This window comes from Chinchilla lanigera, unplaced genomic scaffold (assembly GCF_000276665.1).
Source record: "Chinchilla lanigera isolate Chin_1 unplaced genomic scaffold, ChiLan1.0 scaffold00023, whole genome shotgun sequence".
Lineage (NCBI taxonomy): Eukaryota > Metazoa > Chordata > Mammalia > Rodentia > Chinchillidae > Chinchilla > Chinchilla lanigera.
The window spans coordinates 12227844-12246182 of record NW_004955424.1 but is presented as its reverse complement, the minus strand read 5'-3'; the positions used below and the strand labels follow the sequence as shown (position 1 = coordinate 12246182).

At 34.7% G+C, this 18339-nt stretch overlaps 1 protein-coding gene across 1 annotated transcript in view; it reads left to right on the top strand.

The window, feature by feature from the left end:
- Window positions 1–18339, top strand: part of Alms1 (Alstrom syndrome protein 1) — a gene marked incomplete in the record, with an annotated part of 128189 nt that overhangs the window by 12502 nt on the left and 97348 nt on the right. The window contains 6 exon segments of the mRNA XM_013514678.1: window positions 7971–8166; window positions 12114–12231; window positions 13442–13581; window positions 15302–15420; window positions 15689–15832; window positions 18069–18228. Coding sequence (XP_013370132.1) covers window positions 7971–8166; window positions 12114–12231; window positions 13442–13581; window positions 15302–15420; window positions 15689–15832; window positions 18069–18228 — 877 coding nt within the window.

Below are 18339 nucleotides of genomic sequence, written 5' to 3'. Positions count from 1 at the left end.
CTTTTTATGCCAATACCATGCTTTTTTTTTTGCTTTTAATATGGCTAGTAGTGTGTTTTGAAATTGTGTATTTTTATACCTCCAGTACTGCTCTTTTTGCTCAGGATTGCTTTGGCTTTTTAGGGTCTTTTGTGCTACTGTATGTACTTTAGGGTTTTTAGAATTGCTCTGTGAAGAAAGTAATTGGTAGTTTCTTGGGCTTTGCATTGAATCTGTAGATCACTTTGGGTAGTACTAATTCTTCCAATCGGTGAACATGGGAGGCCTGTTGACCCTTGTTGTCTTCAATTTCTTTAATCAGTGTTTTCATTGTAGAGGTCCTTTTTCTCTTTATGTTTATTCCTTGGTATTTTACTTTTTTGAGGCTTTTGTGAATGGGATTCGTTTTGTGCTTTCTTTTCAGCAAGTTCATTATAGAAAAGCTACTGATTTTTCTGGGTTTACATCCCACTGCTTTACTGAATTTGTTTCAGTTCCAAGAGTGTATTGGTGGAATCTGTATGATTTTCTAAGTATAGAATAATATCATCAGGAAACAGGAATAATTTGGCTTTTTCCTCCCTGGTTTGTATCCCTTTTATTTCTTTCCCTTGCCTAATTGGTGAGGCTAAACCTTTTAGTACTATATTGAATAAAAGTGATGGGTGTAGACACTCTTGACTTCCTCCTGGCCTTAGTGGATTCAGAGGATGCATGACCCTGCCAGCTCCTTGATTTGAGACTTCTAGCCTCTGGAACTGAGTAAATTTTTGTTGTTATAAGCCACCTGATTTTTGTTATTTTGTTATGGCAGCCTTACAAAGCACAGTGGTACCTTGGTTCACAAACTTAAGTTGTTCCACAATTCTGAAAAAGATGTCCATGTTTGTATTTGTGTGGAAAAGATGGCTGTGGTCGTGTTTTGTTACCCGTGTGGAGTTTGCAAACAAAAACAAAATTTTGCCAAAAGCTTCTGTTTTCAAACCAACCTGTTTGCAAACAAAAGCATTGGTGAGTGAAGATACCACTATAATATAGTGTATATTGCTGAATACTTTGTTATTGTTTGAGAGCATATATTTTAGGTTTCTGTTTCCTTAACAAAATACCTGAGGTTGGGTATAAAGAAATGAAGTTTAGCCCAGTTTTGGAGGTACAAGAGCATGGAGCTGATACTTGCTCAGCTCTGGTGAGGGTGTTGTCTTGGTTACTTTTTTCTCCCTGCTGGGACAAAATACCTGACGCCCAAAATTAAGGAAGGAAAGGTTTATTTCGCTTACAGTTTGTGGAAGTTTCAGTCCGTACTTGGCAGATTAAAGGCAGAGTGACACATGGCAAAGAACTGCAGCTCAGGACGGCAGAACACAGCTAAGCCGCAAGCACACGCCAGGGCGGAATGGGGGAGGAATACCTCAAGCACTCTTTTCCTCTCCCTTACATATGCAAACTATCCACCCCAGGGCGGGTGTAGCTCTCACACCCACAATCATTCAACTCTAATAGCCTGCCCATGGTCGCATGAGGCTTTTGGAAGGGATACACAGACATAAACCGTAACAGTGTTTATGGTGGATGATATCATCATGGTGGGAGCATGTGCAGAAAAGATCATATGTCAAGACAGGAAGCCAGGGAGAGGGGAAAGGCCAGTGTTGCTCTTATAAAAACTTGCCCTCACCAGAAATAACTGTCATATAAACAATGATCCTTTCTGATGAAAGGTGCCCCTAGTGATCTAATTACTTTATTCTACGTCTGTCTCTTAAAGATTCCATTTAATACCACAGCATAGGGGACTAAGCCTTCAATACATGTGAACCTGTGTAGAATGAACCACATCCAAGTCATAGCAGCATGTTTGTAGTATAGTTTAAAAATTGATGGTCTTCCTTTTTCTTGATTTATAAAATATAAATCATGGTGGATCCTAAAGCACTTTATTTTGCTTTTATACTCAGGTTCCTTAGACTAGCTGAACTTTTATGACACTTCATTTTCTCCCACTGATTATTCATCTTTGTTGCTATTACCTGATTTACTTCTCAGTAAATAAATAGGTTTATTATTTGAAACCTATAGCTTTTGCTATGTTATCTTCCTCTTTCTAGTTTTTTTTTTTTTCCACTTTCTAGTTTCTGTTTTTAATTTTTATTTTTTTTTACTAGCATATATTTGTAGCACATAATGATTACATTCCTTGTGGGGAGTTGGTATGTATACCTAACACGTGTTAATCTTTTTCATGGTCTTCCCCTCCCTTCCCCTCCATTTCCTCTCTTGGTCCCTTTTGCAAAAATCTGTCTCCCTGTTTACTATTATTTTATCTTATATTTTGCTTTTTATTTTTATTTTGCTTTTTATTTTATTTTTATTTTATCATAATACCATATGATATTAAACTTGAGTGTCTGATTTATTTCACTTAACGTTATGGTCTCAAGGTTCATCCATTTCCCTACAAATAACTCAAATTTATCCTTCTTTAGGCAGAGCAGTACTCTATTGTATATAAATACCACAGTTTCTTTATCCTTTCATCTGTTGATGGGCATATGGGTTACTTCCAAGATTTAGCTATTAGGAATTGTGCTGTTACAAACATGGGTGTGCATGTATCACCATAATATGATGTCTTGAACTCTTTTGGGAAGATACTTAGAAGAGCAATGGCTGGCTTGAATGAAATATCTAGTTTTAGGTTTTTGAGGAATCTTCATACTGCTTTCCATAGTGGTTGTACTAGTTTACCTACCCGTCAATAATGTAGAAGGGCCCCATAGCTTCACCAGCGTTTATTATTATTTGATATCTTGATTATAGCCAATATTTGTGGAGTAAGATGGAATCTCAGTGTTGTTTTAATTTATATTTCTTGAATGGCCAGAGGTGATAAATATTTTTTCATGTATTTTTTGGCCATTTGAACTTCTTTTGAAAAGTGTGTTCATTTTAGTTGCCTATATATTTTTTATTTTTTTATTTTGGGTTGCCTAGTTTTTTTGAGTTCTTTATATATTCTGGATATTAATTCTCTGTCCCAGGAAAAACTGGCAAATTTTTGTTTTTCCCATCCAGTAGGTTGTCTCTTCATTCTGTGGTTGTTTCTTTTGTTATGCAGAAGATTTTTTAATTTGATATGATCCCATGTATTCATTCCTGATGCTATTTCTTGTGCAGTTGGGGTTCTTTCTAGAAAGTTTTTACTTGTGCCTATGTCTTCAAGAGTTTTACCTATTTTACCTTCTAGCAGATTCTGTTTTTAACATTTAGATCTTTGAGCCACTTAATTTTATTTTGGTGCAAGTGCAAAGTTAGAGATACAGGTCTAGATACAGTCTTCTGTATGTGCACAGCCAGTTTTCCTAGAACCATTTGTTAAAAAGGCTATCTTTTCTCCAGTGTATTTTTTAGTCCTTTTGTCAAAGATCAGATAGCTGAATGTGCCTAGAGTTGTTTTAACGTTCTCTATTCTTCTTAAAAATATTTTTAAAATTTTATTAAAAAATTTTCATAATCAAATAATAAGATAACAATAGTTATTACAGTGTATTGTTATCTTGAAAGTACTCAGTACAATACTCTGTGTAAACCAGAAAGATGCATACAAAAAAGAAGCATAACACAAACTTTCTTTTTAAGGAACTAAGATAATCTATTAGTATACATGAAACAAATTAACATATAGTGTCCCCTATTCTGTCTCATTGATTAACATGTCTGTTTTTGTGCCAGTACTGTATGTTTTTATCACTGTAGCATTGTAATATAATTTGAAGTTTGGGCTTGTGATGCTTTGCTTTTGTTCCTCAGGCTTATTTTTGCTATTCTGACTCTCTTCTGGTTCCATAAGAATTTTAGGATTGTACTTTGTACTTCTGTGAATGATGCTGTTGGTATTTTTATTGGAATTGTGTTAAGTCTGTGCTACCAGTTTTTGAAATGTAGCCATTTTTACAATATTGGTTCTGCATATGTAGGAACAGGGACTATCTTTCCTATCCAGGAACAGAGAATATCTGTCCCATTTTCTGATGTCCTCTTTGATCTCCTTTTTGACAGTATTGCAGTTTTTGTTATAGAAGTCTTTCACTTCGTTGGTTAGGTTAATTTCTAAGCACTTAACTTTTCTTGATGTTATTGTGAATGGTAGGTATTATTTTCCTAATTTCTGTCTGGGTGGGTTCTTTATTGGTGTACTGGAAGTCAATTGACTTTTGAGCCTTGATTTTGTATCCTGCTACCTTGCTGAATCTGTTTACTAGTTCTAGGAGTTTTTTGGTGGAATTTTTTTGTCTTCTATGTAAAGGGTTATGTTGTCTGCCAGAAAGGACAATTTGATTTCTTTCTTTCTTTCTTTCTTTTTTTTTTTTGGTGCTGGGACTTGAACTATGATCATGTGATTTTTGTTTTTGTTTATGTGATGTATTACATTTATTGAGTTGGATATGTTAAACATCCCTGCGATGAATCCTACTTGGTCTTGATGTATGATCCTTTTGATGATTTGTTGCATCCTGTTTGCTGCTATCTTGTTGAAGATTTTTGCATCTATATTCATTCTTTACTTTTATTTTGTATCAGGAATCAAACTCAGGACCTTGTGCTTCCCAGGCAGGCACTGTGCCATTGAGCTATAACCCCGGCTGCATCTATATTCATTAAAGAGATTGCCCTGTAGTTTTCCTTTTTGGTTGGGCATTTTTGGTTTTGGAATAAAGGTAGTGCTAGCCACCAGGAATGAGTTTGGCAGTACCCTTCTCCTTTCAGTTTCATTGAAGAGTATGAGGAGTGTTGGTGTTACTTAGATCTTGCTAAATTCAGTGGTAAAACCATTGGGTCCTGGGATTTTCTTATGTGATAGATTTTTAATTACTGTTTCATTTTCATTGCCAGTTATTGGGTTATTTGGGGCGTTTACATCTTCGTGGTACAGTTTTGGTAATTCATATTTATCTAGGAATCCATTCATTTCTTCTGGATTCTCCAGTTTATTGGAGTACATGTTTTCAGAGTAGTTACTAATAATCTTCTGGACTTCAGTGGTGTCTGTTGTGATTTCACATTTTTTTATTTCCAATTGCATTGCTTTGGGGCTTTTCTTTGATTTTATTTTTTAAGATTGGCTTAGGGTTTGTCTGTTTTGTTTATTCTTTCAAGGATTCAGCCCTTTGATTTTTTGGGGGGGGTATTATAAAAATCTTGATTTCATTAATTTCTGCTGTGGTCTTTATAATTCCCTTCCTTGTATAGCTTTGGATTGAGATTGTTCTTGTTTTTTATAGGACTTTGAAGTGCATCATTAGTTTATTTATTTGGGCTCATGTACTTTTCTGATGTGCACATTTAGAGCTATAAAATTCCCTCTTAGGAATGATTTCCTTGTGTTCCATAGGTTCTGGTATGTTTTAATGGTATTATTATTTTAATTTGGGAACTGTCCAATTTCTTCCGTGATTTATTCTGTGACCCACTGACTGATCTGTTTGTGACAATGGGGCATTGAGTTCCCCCACTATAATTGTATTGATGTTTATCTGGTCTTTTATGTCTAGCAGTGTTTGTTTTATGAAGTTGAGGTGTGCTGGTGTTCATTGTTTATATGCTTATAATTGTTATGTGTTCCTGTTGAATTATTTCCTTAACTAATATGTAGTGCCCTTTTTTGTCTCCTCTGATCAGTTTTGGCTTGAAGTCCACTTTGTCTGAAACTACAATAGCTATTTTTGCTTGTTTTCAGGGTTCCATTGCATGGAATATTGTTTTCTATCCTTTGATTTTTATGCTGATTTTTTTGGTTTGAGGGATTAAATGTGTTTCTTATATATAGCATGCTGTTGGGTTTTGTTTTCTGATCCAGTGGGCCAATCTATGTCTTTTGGTTTGGGAGTTGAGACCATTCACATTGAGAATTAATACTGAACAGTGTTGACTTACTCCTGTCATTGCATTATTTTCCTGTGGCTGATTCTTTTCCCTTCTGTTAAACTGTTCATTCACTTTGCCTGGTGTATTTGTGCTATTAGACTTTCTAGAATTGTTGGCTTCATTGTCGCTTTTTAGGGTATCCTGGAACATTTTTTGGAGTGCCAGTTTATTTCTCAAGAATTTCTTAATGTTCTTTTTGTCACAGGAAAGCCTTATTTCTCTATCAATTTTAAATGGTAGTTTTGTAGATATGTCAGTCTTGGTAGGTTTTTTTTTTTTGGGGGGGGGTTTAAGTGCTTCACTGTAAGCCCTTCTGGCCTTCAACATTTGTGTTGAGAAATCTGTTATAATTCTGGTTTTTCATTTTTATTTTTTGGTACCAGGAATTGAATTCAGGACCTTGTGCTTGCCAGGCTGGCGCTGTACCACTGAACTATATCCCTGGCCCTTTATAATTCTAACAGGTTTACTTTTATAAGTGATTTATTGCTTTTCTATAAGAGCTTTTAAGATTATATCCTAGTGTTGGACCTCTCAGATTTTGATTGTGATATGTGATGGAAAAGTTCTTCTCTGCATGTGTCTATTTGGTGTTCCATCTCCCTTACTTACCAGTATGTTGGATTTTTTTCTCATATTTGAAAAGCTTTCTGCAAATAAGTTTATTTATTTATTTTTTTGTCAAGTACTTAGGAAGACTCTATCTCAAAAATAAAAACAAACTCAGGTTGTAGCTTAGTGTGAAAGCCTGAATTCACTCCCTAGTACTGGAGGTAGAGAAAAAAAAATTTGACCTACTACTACCAAATAGTAAATATGAAGATATTTTAATATAAGGAAATTCATTGCTATTCTTTTGTGCAATTAGAGGAAAAGGATAATACAGTATAGTTTGATCTAAGTTACTACTAGTTTCTAGTTAAATTATTTTAAAAATGGCAAGGAATATTTTTATTGCAGGATAGGAAAATATGCTTAATTATTAGCTAATTTTTTTTTTTTTTTTTTTTTTTGTCTTTTTGAGACAGGGTCCTGCTATGCATTTCAGGCTGGCTTTAGCCTGGCTTCAGCTCACTTTGTAGCCCAGACTGGTCTCAAACTTGCAATGATCCTCCTGCCTCAGCCTCCCAAGTGCTGGAATTACAGGCATGCGACACCATGCCCAGCACTAATACCATTTTTGAAAGGAAAATACCTTTTAAAACTGGTCATTTTTAATATTTACTTTAACTGTAATTCTTGTTGTACTCATTGTGTCTGGGGATTGGTGTCAGTTCATGAATTGCTTGTTACTGTCTGTCAAGTGGTAAGTACAGAAATTGAAAAGTATTATTTAGAAATTTTCTGTGAGTTTGACAGTAATATTATTTTTTTAGAACTTGAAAGCAAACATTTAGGCCTGTAGTTTTTATTTTGAAGTTAAATGCCTTTTAAATTTCCTTTTTTGTACTTGTTTTTACTACCTTAAAAAGTTAGTTATTACTAATTTGTATAAGTACTTAAGTAAAGTTTCAGTTTGTAATGAATTGAAGATAGGAAAAACTCATCCTTTACCATAGTTTGAGAAACATTACTCTAAAATATACACTGATCTAAGAGTAAATATTTGAGAGACATGTATTACATTATTCATGGATGATATGATAGTGTTATATACTGAAGTGTCAGAAGTCGTCTAGAAACTGCTATAGGTAATAAAATTAAGTAAATTGGTCACAGGTGTGGAAAATTGTTTATCAGTTTTATTATAATAAAGCTGTAAAATTTTTATCAGGTAGAAACAAATGTATTGATTTAATGATGGGAACTAATTTAAAATCTAGCGGAAACTGCAGTGATTTGTCAGCACTTTAGGAAGTGGGACAGCAGAAAGAGGTCTGAAATGTTTATATTATGAGAATTTAGAACAGCTTTACTCTTTTGACACTTTAATGGGAATGTCATAAAATAGAACACTATGCTGTGTGAGTGGACTTTTTAATGTAAATGTTAATGTGTATATTTCATTTAATGACTTTAATATTTCCTTTAAATGTAATATTTTTCCTTTAAAATTATTGTTTTAGGAAACGGAATCTTGGCAGTGCCTTCCTCAAGAAATAGACTCTTCCCAAACCTCGGATGCTTCTCAGATGAGGATTAACGTGAAACTGAAAGGAAACAAAGAGATAAACGTTCCCTCTCTGGAGGAAGGTGTATCGATCCAATCAGAAGATCAAGTAAAGGAACCAAACAGAAATCTTTTATGTTCTCCATTGCTAGGTAATGTCTTTGCATTTTAAATGAGAATTAATACCTCACATTATATTGTAAAACAATTTGGAGGAGGGGGACAACTAAGGCCTGTACTTAACTAAATCCTTTTTGAGTTGAGCTTTGTAGAGCCATACTAAACGATATTAGTTTATTTCTAGTTTTCTGCACTGGCCATCTGGTCTAGTTATGTTAAATGTGCAGTTGCCGCTCATTTTTTCACACCCCGCTGCTTATGAAATGCAGAAAGGTGATAACTTCCTCTCTAGAGGGTATGCCTCATTAGTCCTGAACGGGCAGTTATTTTTGGGTAAACCGTATATTGTACTTTGACCTGTTTGCTCGGCAAATAGACCCAATATTCTCTAAAAAGCAAAAAACAAATGCCCATACTTACCCCATTTTATTCTTAGAATTAATTAAAACTCCTGGTGTCCTTAGGTTTGAGACTAAAAAATTGAGATGAAGAGGGTAAGTGGCTTGGCTTATCTGAAGTAGATCTGACTCGTTTCCTTTGCTTATAGAATGATTTGTTAGATCTTTGTAAAAGACAAACTTAAATATCTTTCATGTTACCGAGATATGGAAACATGAAAATGGTTTTAAAGCATTTTGTAGAGAAGCATGAATGGAACGTGTCTTAGTTACTTTTTTTTTATGGCTGAGAAAAATACTGACACCCAGAGTTAAAGGAGGAAAGGTTTATTTAGCTCACCGTTTATATAGGTTTCATTTCATAATTGGCTGCATCCAAGGCAGGGTGGCATGCAGACAAGCATCACAGGAGAAATAGTTCATGGCAAAGCAAATAGACAGTAAAGCAGGGAAATAGCAAGCAGTAAACAGTACTCCTCTTTGTGTCTCTATGTTTTATCCAGACCCTCAAGGGGGGGTGGGTATCACTGATACCTAGGGAGGGCCTTTCCACAATCCACTCCCAGAACTATGCCAGACCAATCAGTGTACTAATTTAGTAATTATGCACCCTCAATCCCAACATCTTACACTTAATCCTAGCATCACACACTAGATCCAGCCACCTCTGAAAAGCCCCACCTATCACCACATGAGGTTTTGAGGTACATCTAGACACAATCCATAGCAGAACTTAATTCACAAGTTCTTTTCAAATATAACCTAACGTCCAAATCAAGGTAGTCTATGATGTGAATCATTAAAATCAACTTTAGGCCCACATAGGAAGAAAAATACTAATGAAATTAGATTACTTTTATGGGAAAAGATGGCTACGATAGTAGATAAAAGAGAAAACTTTCAAGGGCTGTTCTGCTAAGAGTGTATATGTGTGTATGTTACATATCTAAAAGTTTTCTAAAAGAAGGTATATAACAACAACACTACCACAAAGTGAGTTTGTGTCATGGAAGAATGTCAAGGTAAATTCTGTAATAGATTTTAGCACTTTGTACTATGTAACTTCTAACGCAGATACAGTAGAACACTTAAAATTATTAGATGTCTGGATGTGATGGGTAAGGAAATTCAATTGTTTTGTTGTCTATAAATAATGTCATTGTGGTGTTGAGGCTTTCACCAGTGGCAAATGTCACTGATAATGACTGGTGCCAGAATGGTTAGATGAAAGAGATGTCCAGTCTGCAAGCACCTATCTTAATGTGAAGGGACAAGAAGCAGTTGAAAGCTGAAAGAAAGACATTGTCAGTAAGATAGATACAACCTTCCCACCACTCAGAAACATACTTATGCTGTGCATTTGGCCTTCACCTTTAGCAAATATATTTTTTCCATTTACTTTGTTTAACTCTAGTTCTACCCTGAAATATTCTTAAATACTTTATAACAAGGAGATATTGAAAGGCAATTTTTAGCTTATTTATTTATTACTATTTCTTAGGTATCCTTAAATAGTTATTTAAGATAATAAAGATTCCTGTAGGTTCTAGAACCTGGTTAGAGCTGGTTCTTTTTTTGTTGTTGTTGAGATAGAGTGACTTTATGTACAGTGGTACCTCAGTTCATGAACTTCTTTCCATGATTTTGGTTACAAACTGAATTAGACAAGAACCAATTCAGTGGTTAGGTTCAATGCTGACCTTATGGGGAAATTTGATTAGGTTCTCATCTAATTTAGTTTGCTAAATCAGTCAGTTAAGCTTGAGGAGTGATTCTCAAATGATAAGTAGATGATTCTGTTTGAGTTCCTACTAAGTATAGCAGATATTCTGTTTGGTATTGAAGATATAGCTGTAAATAAAGCAGACATAGAGTTGACAATTTTAGTGGAATGCAGATAGACTAAAGATTAAAATGAAAGTGAGGAATTATGGTGGGGAAAGTACGCAAGGTGTGAGAGCAGTGGGAGTGTGATGGTGCTCAAGTGATGGATAGAGATGCTGTGAACCTTTGGTTTACAGTAATTTCAGGGAAAATGGTGGTCAGAAGGTAGAGTCTTCACTTCGTACATACTATTGTAGGGATTCTGCAATTAAAAAAGTATGCTATAATGAGCAATATTACATTCATATTGAAAAAGCAACTTAGTAAAACATCAGTCATTAAGTTAAATTACTTTTAAATAGAATGTAGCTGGTTTTGAAATAAAGTTTGTTTTCATTAATATTTAAGTTTTTGTTCTGTAGTTGTACAGATGCTATAAGGAATAAGTAGAAGTGTTTTGTAGTTGTACAGATGCTATAAGGAATAAGTAGTACAGATGCTATAAGGAATAAATAGAAGTTTTTGTTTTGTAGTTGTACAGATGCTGTAAGGAATAAGTAGAAGTGTAGTTGTACAGATGCTATAAGGAATAAGTAGATGCTATAAGGAATAAGTAGACGTGTACTCTCAGGTCCTAGTTTGTGTATATTTATGGACATTTTAGGCTGACAAGAAATCACAAGAATTTTTTTCTTTAAAGCACCAGTTCTTAAACTTTTTAGGTAACAGGCATCCTTTTCACCTAATTGATAACATACAATTACAATTCCAGAGTGTTTGTTTATGTGGTATTTCCATATAGAACTTAAAACCAAGAAATTGAAAATTAACTCACTTAAAATTAACAATCAGTCCTTTTCATATTAGCATAAAGTACATAGTTTCTAGAAGAATAAGTTTTCTAAAAGAAAAATTTTCAGCTGGGCATGGTGGTGCATGCCTGTAATCCCAGCCCTCAGGAGCCTGAGATACGAGGATTGCTGTGAGTTCGAGGCCAGCCTGAACTGTATAGTGAGACCCTGTCTCCAAAAAAAAAAAAAAAAAAAAAAAAAAAAGATGCAGAAGTGGCCTTGTTTTACTTAATAATAATTCTGATGTCTGACTTAGAACATAGCAGGAGTCTCATCTGCTTCTGTCTTCAGTCTGTTGCTGTATCAAAACTGTTGTAGGCTCTGTTCCTGAATGGCACTGTTCCCTTTTAAGAGAATGGGAACAAATAAAGTACATGAAATTTTAATATTACTTTGAATGCAATTTTTTTGTAGGTACCCCGTAAGAGTATCTTAGGGTCCAGGAATCTCTGGATCACCCTTTGATATAAAATATGCTGGTCTTTATATTACTCAAGATTGAAAGAAACATTCATAACAGTTAAGAAACATTTAGTGAATAGTTTAGCAATTGCTAAAAAGTTAGAATACTTTTTTAAAAATCTCTGGTACTTAAGCTATTTGAATGTAGACACATTACTTAATGCTTCTTTCGCAAGTATGTTTCCTCATCTGTAAGGTAGATATAATAGTATCTGTCCTTCAAGGTTGTCTTTGGGATTAAGTGAAATGAAATATTGTTTATTAAGTATCTGGACCTTGTCAGGCTTAATAAATGGTAGCTTCTGTTGTTACATTATTATTCTAATGTTTATAGAAATTTCAAGGTGGTAGTGTATTTATGTATATACTTTAAAGCATTGACATGAGTAAGTTAAACAATCTATTTTTAGGTTGCTCAGCATTTTTCTATTTGAAACATTACAGTTGTACAGGATAGCCTTGCTTCTCCTGATTTGCCTTTGCTGACATGTTTGACACAAGACCAGGAATTTGGGCCTGAATTCTTGTTTCACCAAAGTGAGCTAGATTTTGCACCTCTGAGGTAGGATGATTTATTTGCTTCTAAGCTTTCTATTCTTTACTGTTACATGTTGTTCTTAATAATAATGACTTGATGTGAAGGTGGAGCTTTGGAGTAAGGGTTAGATATCCTTGCCACAACCTCTGAAAGTAACAAGGCTCTAAGTGATACATACTAATTTGGTACAGTAATGTACATGTAAAGATGTGTTATGTGTTCATAGTTTATTTAAAAATAGTTTTGGATGTATTCTAGCATTCCAGGCATATTATAACTATAAAGGCACGCAAGATTTTCCTTATTATAAACCTCTGCATGTGCTGAAGTCATCCCTTTCCTCCCTCTCACTCTCCTTCTGCAAAACAAATAAACCCCCTACTTATTTTTAGATTACTTACTTGTTCTGCACTGTCATTTTGGTCAGCTATTACTGAATCAAGTCTAGAGCTCTCCTTGCCTTGTAGTACATGTCAATATGAAGTAGCAAGATATTTATAGCAGAAATTCCAAATTGATGTCCTTTAGAATAATCATAATAGGAGAAAAGTGGAATTCTTCAAAACATACTTGAAATTATCCAAGAATGTAAGTTTTTTTCCTTTTTGAACTGAAGTGATAATCTACCTTAAAGTAGAAGCTATGGATGCTTAGAGAGTATTGCTTTTTATTACTTTCTAATCACTTTTGTGAAAGTGCTCTGCACACATTAGATTGTCAGCCAGTGATTAAGTTACTATGTATTAAATGCAAATACTGTTATACCTTTGGAAGTTATCACTTCTTGAGTGGTTTTTATAAGCATAATAAGTGACCAGTAAATGATTAATAGCATAATAAGTGACCAGTAAATGATTAATATGAGTTAAACAAATACTAAATCATAGTAGGTCATAAATGAAACATTTATAATAGTAAAGCTTAAAAGACTATTTTGAATTTCTCATTTAAAGACTTTTATGGTTAAACGAAAATCAGATTTTGTCCATTGTTTTAGAAGTCTGAGATAATTTCAGGATTGGTGGTGATTGGGCTAGTTTACCTTCTGGTTACAGAAAATTTGCTTTGATCAGTCATTAACCACCTTGAAAGACTTTGAAATTAGAACTTTGTTTTTTTAACACACTTTTGAATAGACTTGATTTTAATGAAATACCAGTTTTGTGTTTTCATAGTAATACTTATAAGTTAAATGTTTTTAAGATGCTATTTACATATAATTGTTTATTTTCAGAGGAATTCCTGATAAGTCCGAAGACCCAGAATGGTTTTCTCGACCATCGGAAGTTAGTGAAGCTTTATTCCAGGCTACCTTAGAAGTACCTTCAGACTTCACTAGCAGTTGCTTTAGTATATCCCAGCACTCAATTACAGGTAACACAACTGCTGGGGCTCTACACTGTTTTTTATCTTTTGAACAAGAGACTAATGAAGACGATGTTTTATCTGGTAGTGTCGATGAACTGAAAACCCCCAAAGGCTGTGATAATTATGATGTTCTTTATTCCCATATGTCTTGGAAGACACAGAAAGAGATACAGCAGCCAGAAAGCATTTTAGCTGATAAAGGTCAAGTTTCAGTTTCGTCTTTACCTGATAGTAGTGATGAAAATGGAGTTACTAAAAGAAGTGACAGTTTTGTTGGTTCTTGTTCAGATTTGCAGTGTTGGGAACCTGAGGCTTTACAGCAAGCAGAAAGAAGCACGTCTAACTAATAAGGACCTGGTTTTTTTCCCACATGATGCTGCTCCTCATAATAAACAGTGTTTGTTGGAAAAAAGAGGAAAGGGAGTTCCCTTGACCTCTGCTAGTCATGATTGTAAGAGTGATTATTTAAGGGCACAAGCTGAGAATGAGTTGAAGCAAAACACATTCTTTAGAGGGTTATGAAAGAAATGAAGGTCTACAAAGAGAATTATGCCAACATTTTAAACAAAAGGAGACTAGAAATAATTTGGTATCTTCAGAGGTGTACCCCAGACCTTCAGAGATGAAATGTAGTAGGAACTTTATAGTTCCTGATAATTCTGTAAAAGTTTCAGAAGCACATATGCTCTCCAGGGGACATGGTATATCTAAGATGGAGTCTTCTGGTGGTCCTCTTCAGACAGCTAGATCCAACTTGAATGAGACATCAAAACAACTGTGTTTTCAAGAGGAAAGAAACCAAAAAGCAACTATTTTTGGTGAGAAAAATGTTAATGCTACTGAAAATGTAGCCTTTGAGGCAGTTACTGCCTCTCTTGAGCCTTCCAAGAAAGACAGTATCATAAGTGAAATCCTAACTGAAATCAGTAAATCTTCAAAAGATGAAAGCCATGAGCAAGAGCTAAAAAATCCAGATCTTTCCCCATTAAATTATTGTAATGATGAAAGCTCACTCTTTGATAAGCTTAGGCATCCATACTATCAGTATACTCCTGGTGTGTTTGAACTAGCAGTTTCAGAACCATTGTTGCATAAGGAAGATGATGATGCTAACTTCTTATATTGGTATACAAATTTTAAATCACCCCCGATACACCTCAAAAAATGCTCATTAAGGCACTTTCTGCTATTCCGGAGCTTAAGTCATCTGCTTCTTTAAGTGAAAAATCTTACAGTCAGGCTGTTGGTCTTGGCAAAACACAATCAGCTTTATTTCAGTGTGGCTTATACAATGAACCATTTTTTCCCATTGGGAAGATAAGGTCTGTTTCTGCTCTTGACTTTGCAGAGAGGGTAGGCTCTTCAAACATTATTTACTTACTGAAACTATCAGCTTCAGATTGTTTGGTTCCACAGGATTTAAAGCAGCAAATCTTTGAAGAAGTTGCAGAATCCTCAGACTATAATTTGGGTAAAGATGTAAACTCTAGTGATGCCATTCAAGGCCCACCTGAAGCTGTTGGAAGCAGCTTTTCAGCAAACTTTGTGGCATGTGATGCAAAGTCAGAAGATACTTTACTGCTGACTGGTGCTGCATCAGTAATTACAGTTGGCCAAGAGACCTTGCTGAAAGCTGACAGAAGCCAAGGTGAAATTCTTTGGCCTGTGGGAGCTGAGTGCCGATTTACTATATATACAGTTATGCAAAATGACTCCTGTTTTGTAGAGGGCCTGCAGGGGAAGGCTGACTCTGATGTCATTACGGTGGACGATGATACTGAGTGCTGTAGCCTAGATGAAAAAGCTGTTGTATGCAGTGAAAGAGTTGCTGAGCTACGAAGAGAGGTGAGATACAAGAAAACAGTGGTTGTGGGAAATGTGATCTTTTCCTGTATTATTTCAGGAGATAGTATTATTATTATTTTTTTTGTGTGTGGTTTTTCTCCGGTACCGGGAACCAAACTCAGGACCTTGCACTTGCCAGGTATTACTTGTTTCTTTAAAATTTTTATCTTTATTAGTACATGTGCAGTACATAATGATTACATTGTTCTTGAGGGTTGGTACATGACCATAATACATTTTTTTAAATTTTATTTTTTATATTTCCCAGACATATGGTCAACAGGATGTGACTGGTGAGTGTGCAGACCTAACAGCTTTAGAAGATTTGCTTGATGAACTTTGTGACAGTTCCCAGCACTGGCAACTCGTTGTACAACAACCATGTGAGGAGGAGAGCAATTTTAAAAAGCCTGTAAGTTTATCTGTTTGCCATTTCTTATGGGTAGGGAAAGGAACATTTTAAAAAATGGTAATGAAAGTAAAATGCCCATTTATATTCCCTAATATCGACTTTTGACTGAAAATCAAATCTTTATCTGATATCCAGGAATGTACTCCCTTAATTGTTACAAGTTGGCATAAAGGAAATGTTTCATAGACCATAAGACTTAGTGAGTTCTTGGTGTCTTGCCAAGATCATCTTTTGGAGCTCCTATACCTTTTACATGAAGAATCCTTGAGGAGGTGGTGCAACAAGTTCCTCCTTGATCTTAGTAACAACATATAATAAAATACTACTTTAGTATGCCTTACTTTGGCCACTTAAATATAAACATTATGTAAGGTTTGAGCCTTCCATTTGTTTGCTTTTGGTTTCATATGACTCTTCTACACTCCTCACAGATCTATAATTTCTTCTCAAGGCTTCAAATCCTATCTCTGCATGATTGTTACCTTTATTTTTAAATCTGAGTTAGGTCCTTATGATATTTGCATGAAGTTTTTTGGGGGAACATTATAATTATGTCAAATTTAGCTTGCCTTTGTCAAAATAGCTCATATTTTCCCCCATATCAGATACTTTGTAGATTCCCAAGTTCTTATAGACATGTTAGTCATTTTTCTAGTTTTTTAATCATCTTTGGTTTGTTCTTTATTGTTGATTAAAAACAAAAAAATAAACAATCTTGACATTTTCTCCTTGGTTCCTCACATTTTCAATTAGTAATGAAGATCTGATTTTTTTTTTTTAATTTCTTTAAATACCTTTTTTCCTAAATTTTTTTTTGTATTACCTACTGTAATAATTCTACATTTTAAAATGGATATAATGAAATTTTATTAGAGTCAAGATTGTAATAGTTTTTTTGTCCCACATTTGGAAGCCATGGGCAAAACTTAAAACACACAGCACATTCTCTGTCACAAGTGTCTCTCTCTCTCTCTCTCTCTCTCTCTCTCACACACACACACACACACACACACACACACAAATGAGCTGTACCTCAAAAATTTTCTTTTTAGGGAGTGGGATAATTGAAAAACGTAACTGTGCTGTGTGTAAGGCAGGGCTTTTCATCACTGGTATCATTTTGTATTGGATAATTCTTTGTCCTAGAGGCTGTTCCGTGTGTATTTTTGGATGTTTTGCAGGTCTCTGTTTTTTATTCACTGGATACCAGCCAGCCTCCCTCTCCCAGGTTATGACAATAAAAAATGTCTCCTGGCATTGCCGAGTGTTTTTTTCTAGAGTACAAGATCTTCCATCAAGGACTACTGGTTCATAGAAACCTGAGTAGACAGTAGATATAAAATATTCATTTCTATACTCTGCCAACTTCATGAGAATTGAAAAAAGAGGACAGTTTCTTTTGTTTTTTGTTTGTTTGTTTTTTTAAAGAGGACAGTTTAAACTCCTTCCTGAAATAGCATAGGTGGACTAATCTTTTTAGGGAGCTAAAAGTAGAATATTGTTTTTATATGACTATATTTTGAATTTGGTGAAAGGTAGTGCAACCAATAATGATTTCTAATTTCTGTCCTGTGAAGGACTTAGTGGGATCTGATGGAACTTCAGGAACTTTTTTCAGAATTTATGTCAACTTATATTCCCCACTACTTTTTTTTTTTTTAAAGACAGGGTCTTGCTATGTAGTTCAGGCTGGTCTTGAACTCACTATGTATCCTAGGCTGGCTTTGAATTCATGGGCAGTCCTCAGCCTTCTGAATACTGGGAATACAGGCATGTACCACCATGCAGCCCTCTGCTACTTTAGTTTCTTGAAGTTAGAGTTTTAATGCTTAGCATTTTTATAGTTCTTTGATGCTTACATTTTTCTTCTATTTGTGTCTGAAATAAACACATATTCCTGCTCCATCTTTCCTTTTCATTCTTTCCTCCCCACAGCATACTTCTTCCCTAAGAAAATTCTTGCAGTTATCAAGAATAAAACTGGTTCAAATTCTTCAATGATTATTAATATAAAGAACAAACTAGGTAACAGAAAACTTCTAGGCTTATTATAGAATATTGTATAAAGCGGAGTTGACCAAACATGTATATGAATTTGGTAGATTGATAATGTAATCTCAAGTTACGGTTAGTAACTATTCAGTGTTCATTTTTATAACAGTGAGGTTTGATTGTTAGCAGTTGAAGTATGCAATTTTATAATTTTACTTTCTTCATTTCTTTTTTCTTTTCATAGGTAGGTCATTCAGATCTGGGCATTAATCAGTCTGTTTCATCTGTATCGCCTGGATTTATTCCTTATGAGCCAACCAGAGCATTAGAACATCGTCCTTCAAATCTTAGAATGTTGAGGTTTTCGCCTGACACTGTGCTAAAGAGTCTCAACCATTTACCAGGTATGTGGAAATAAGAAGTATTAAATGTCCTTCTTACTGCTAGCTTATGGAAAATACCTTGCTGTGCCTGCTTAGCAATTTGACCAGATTAAAAGATACCTGGATAATTGG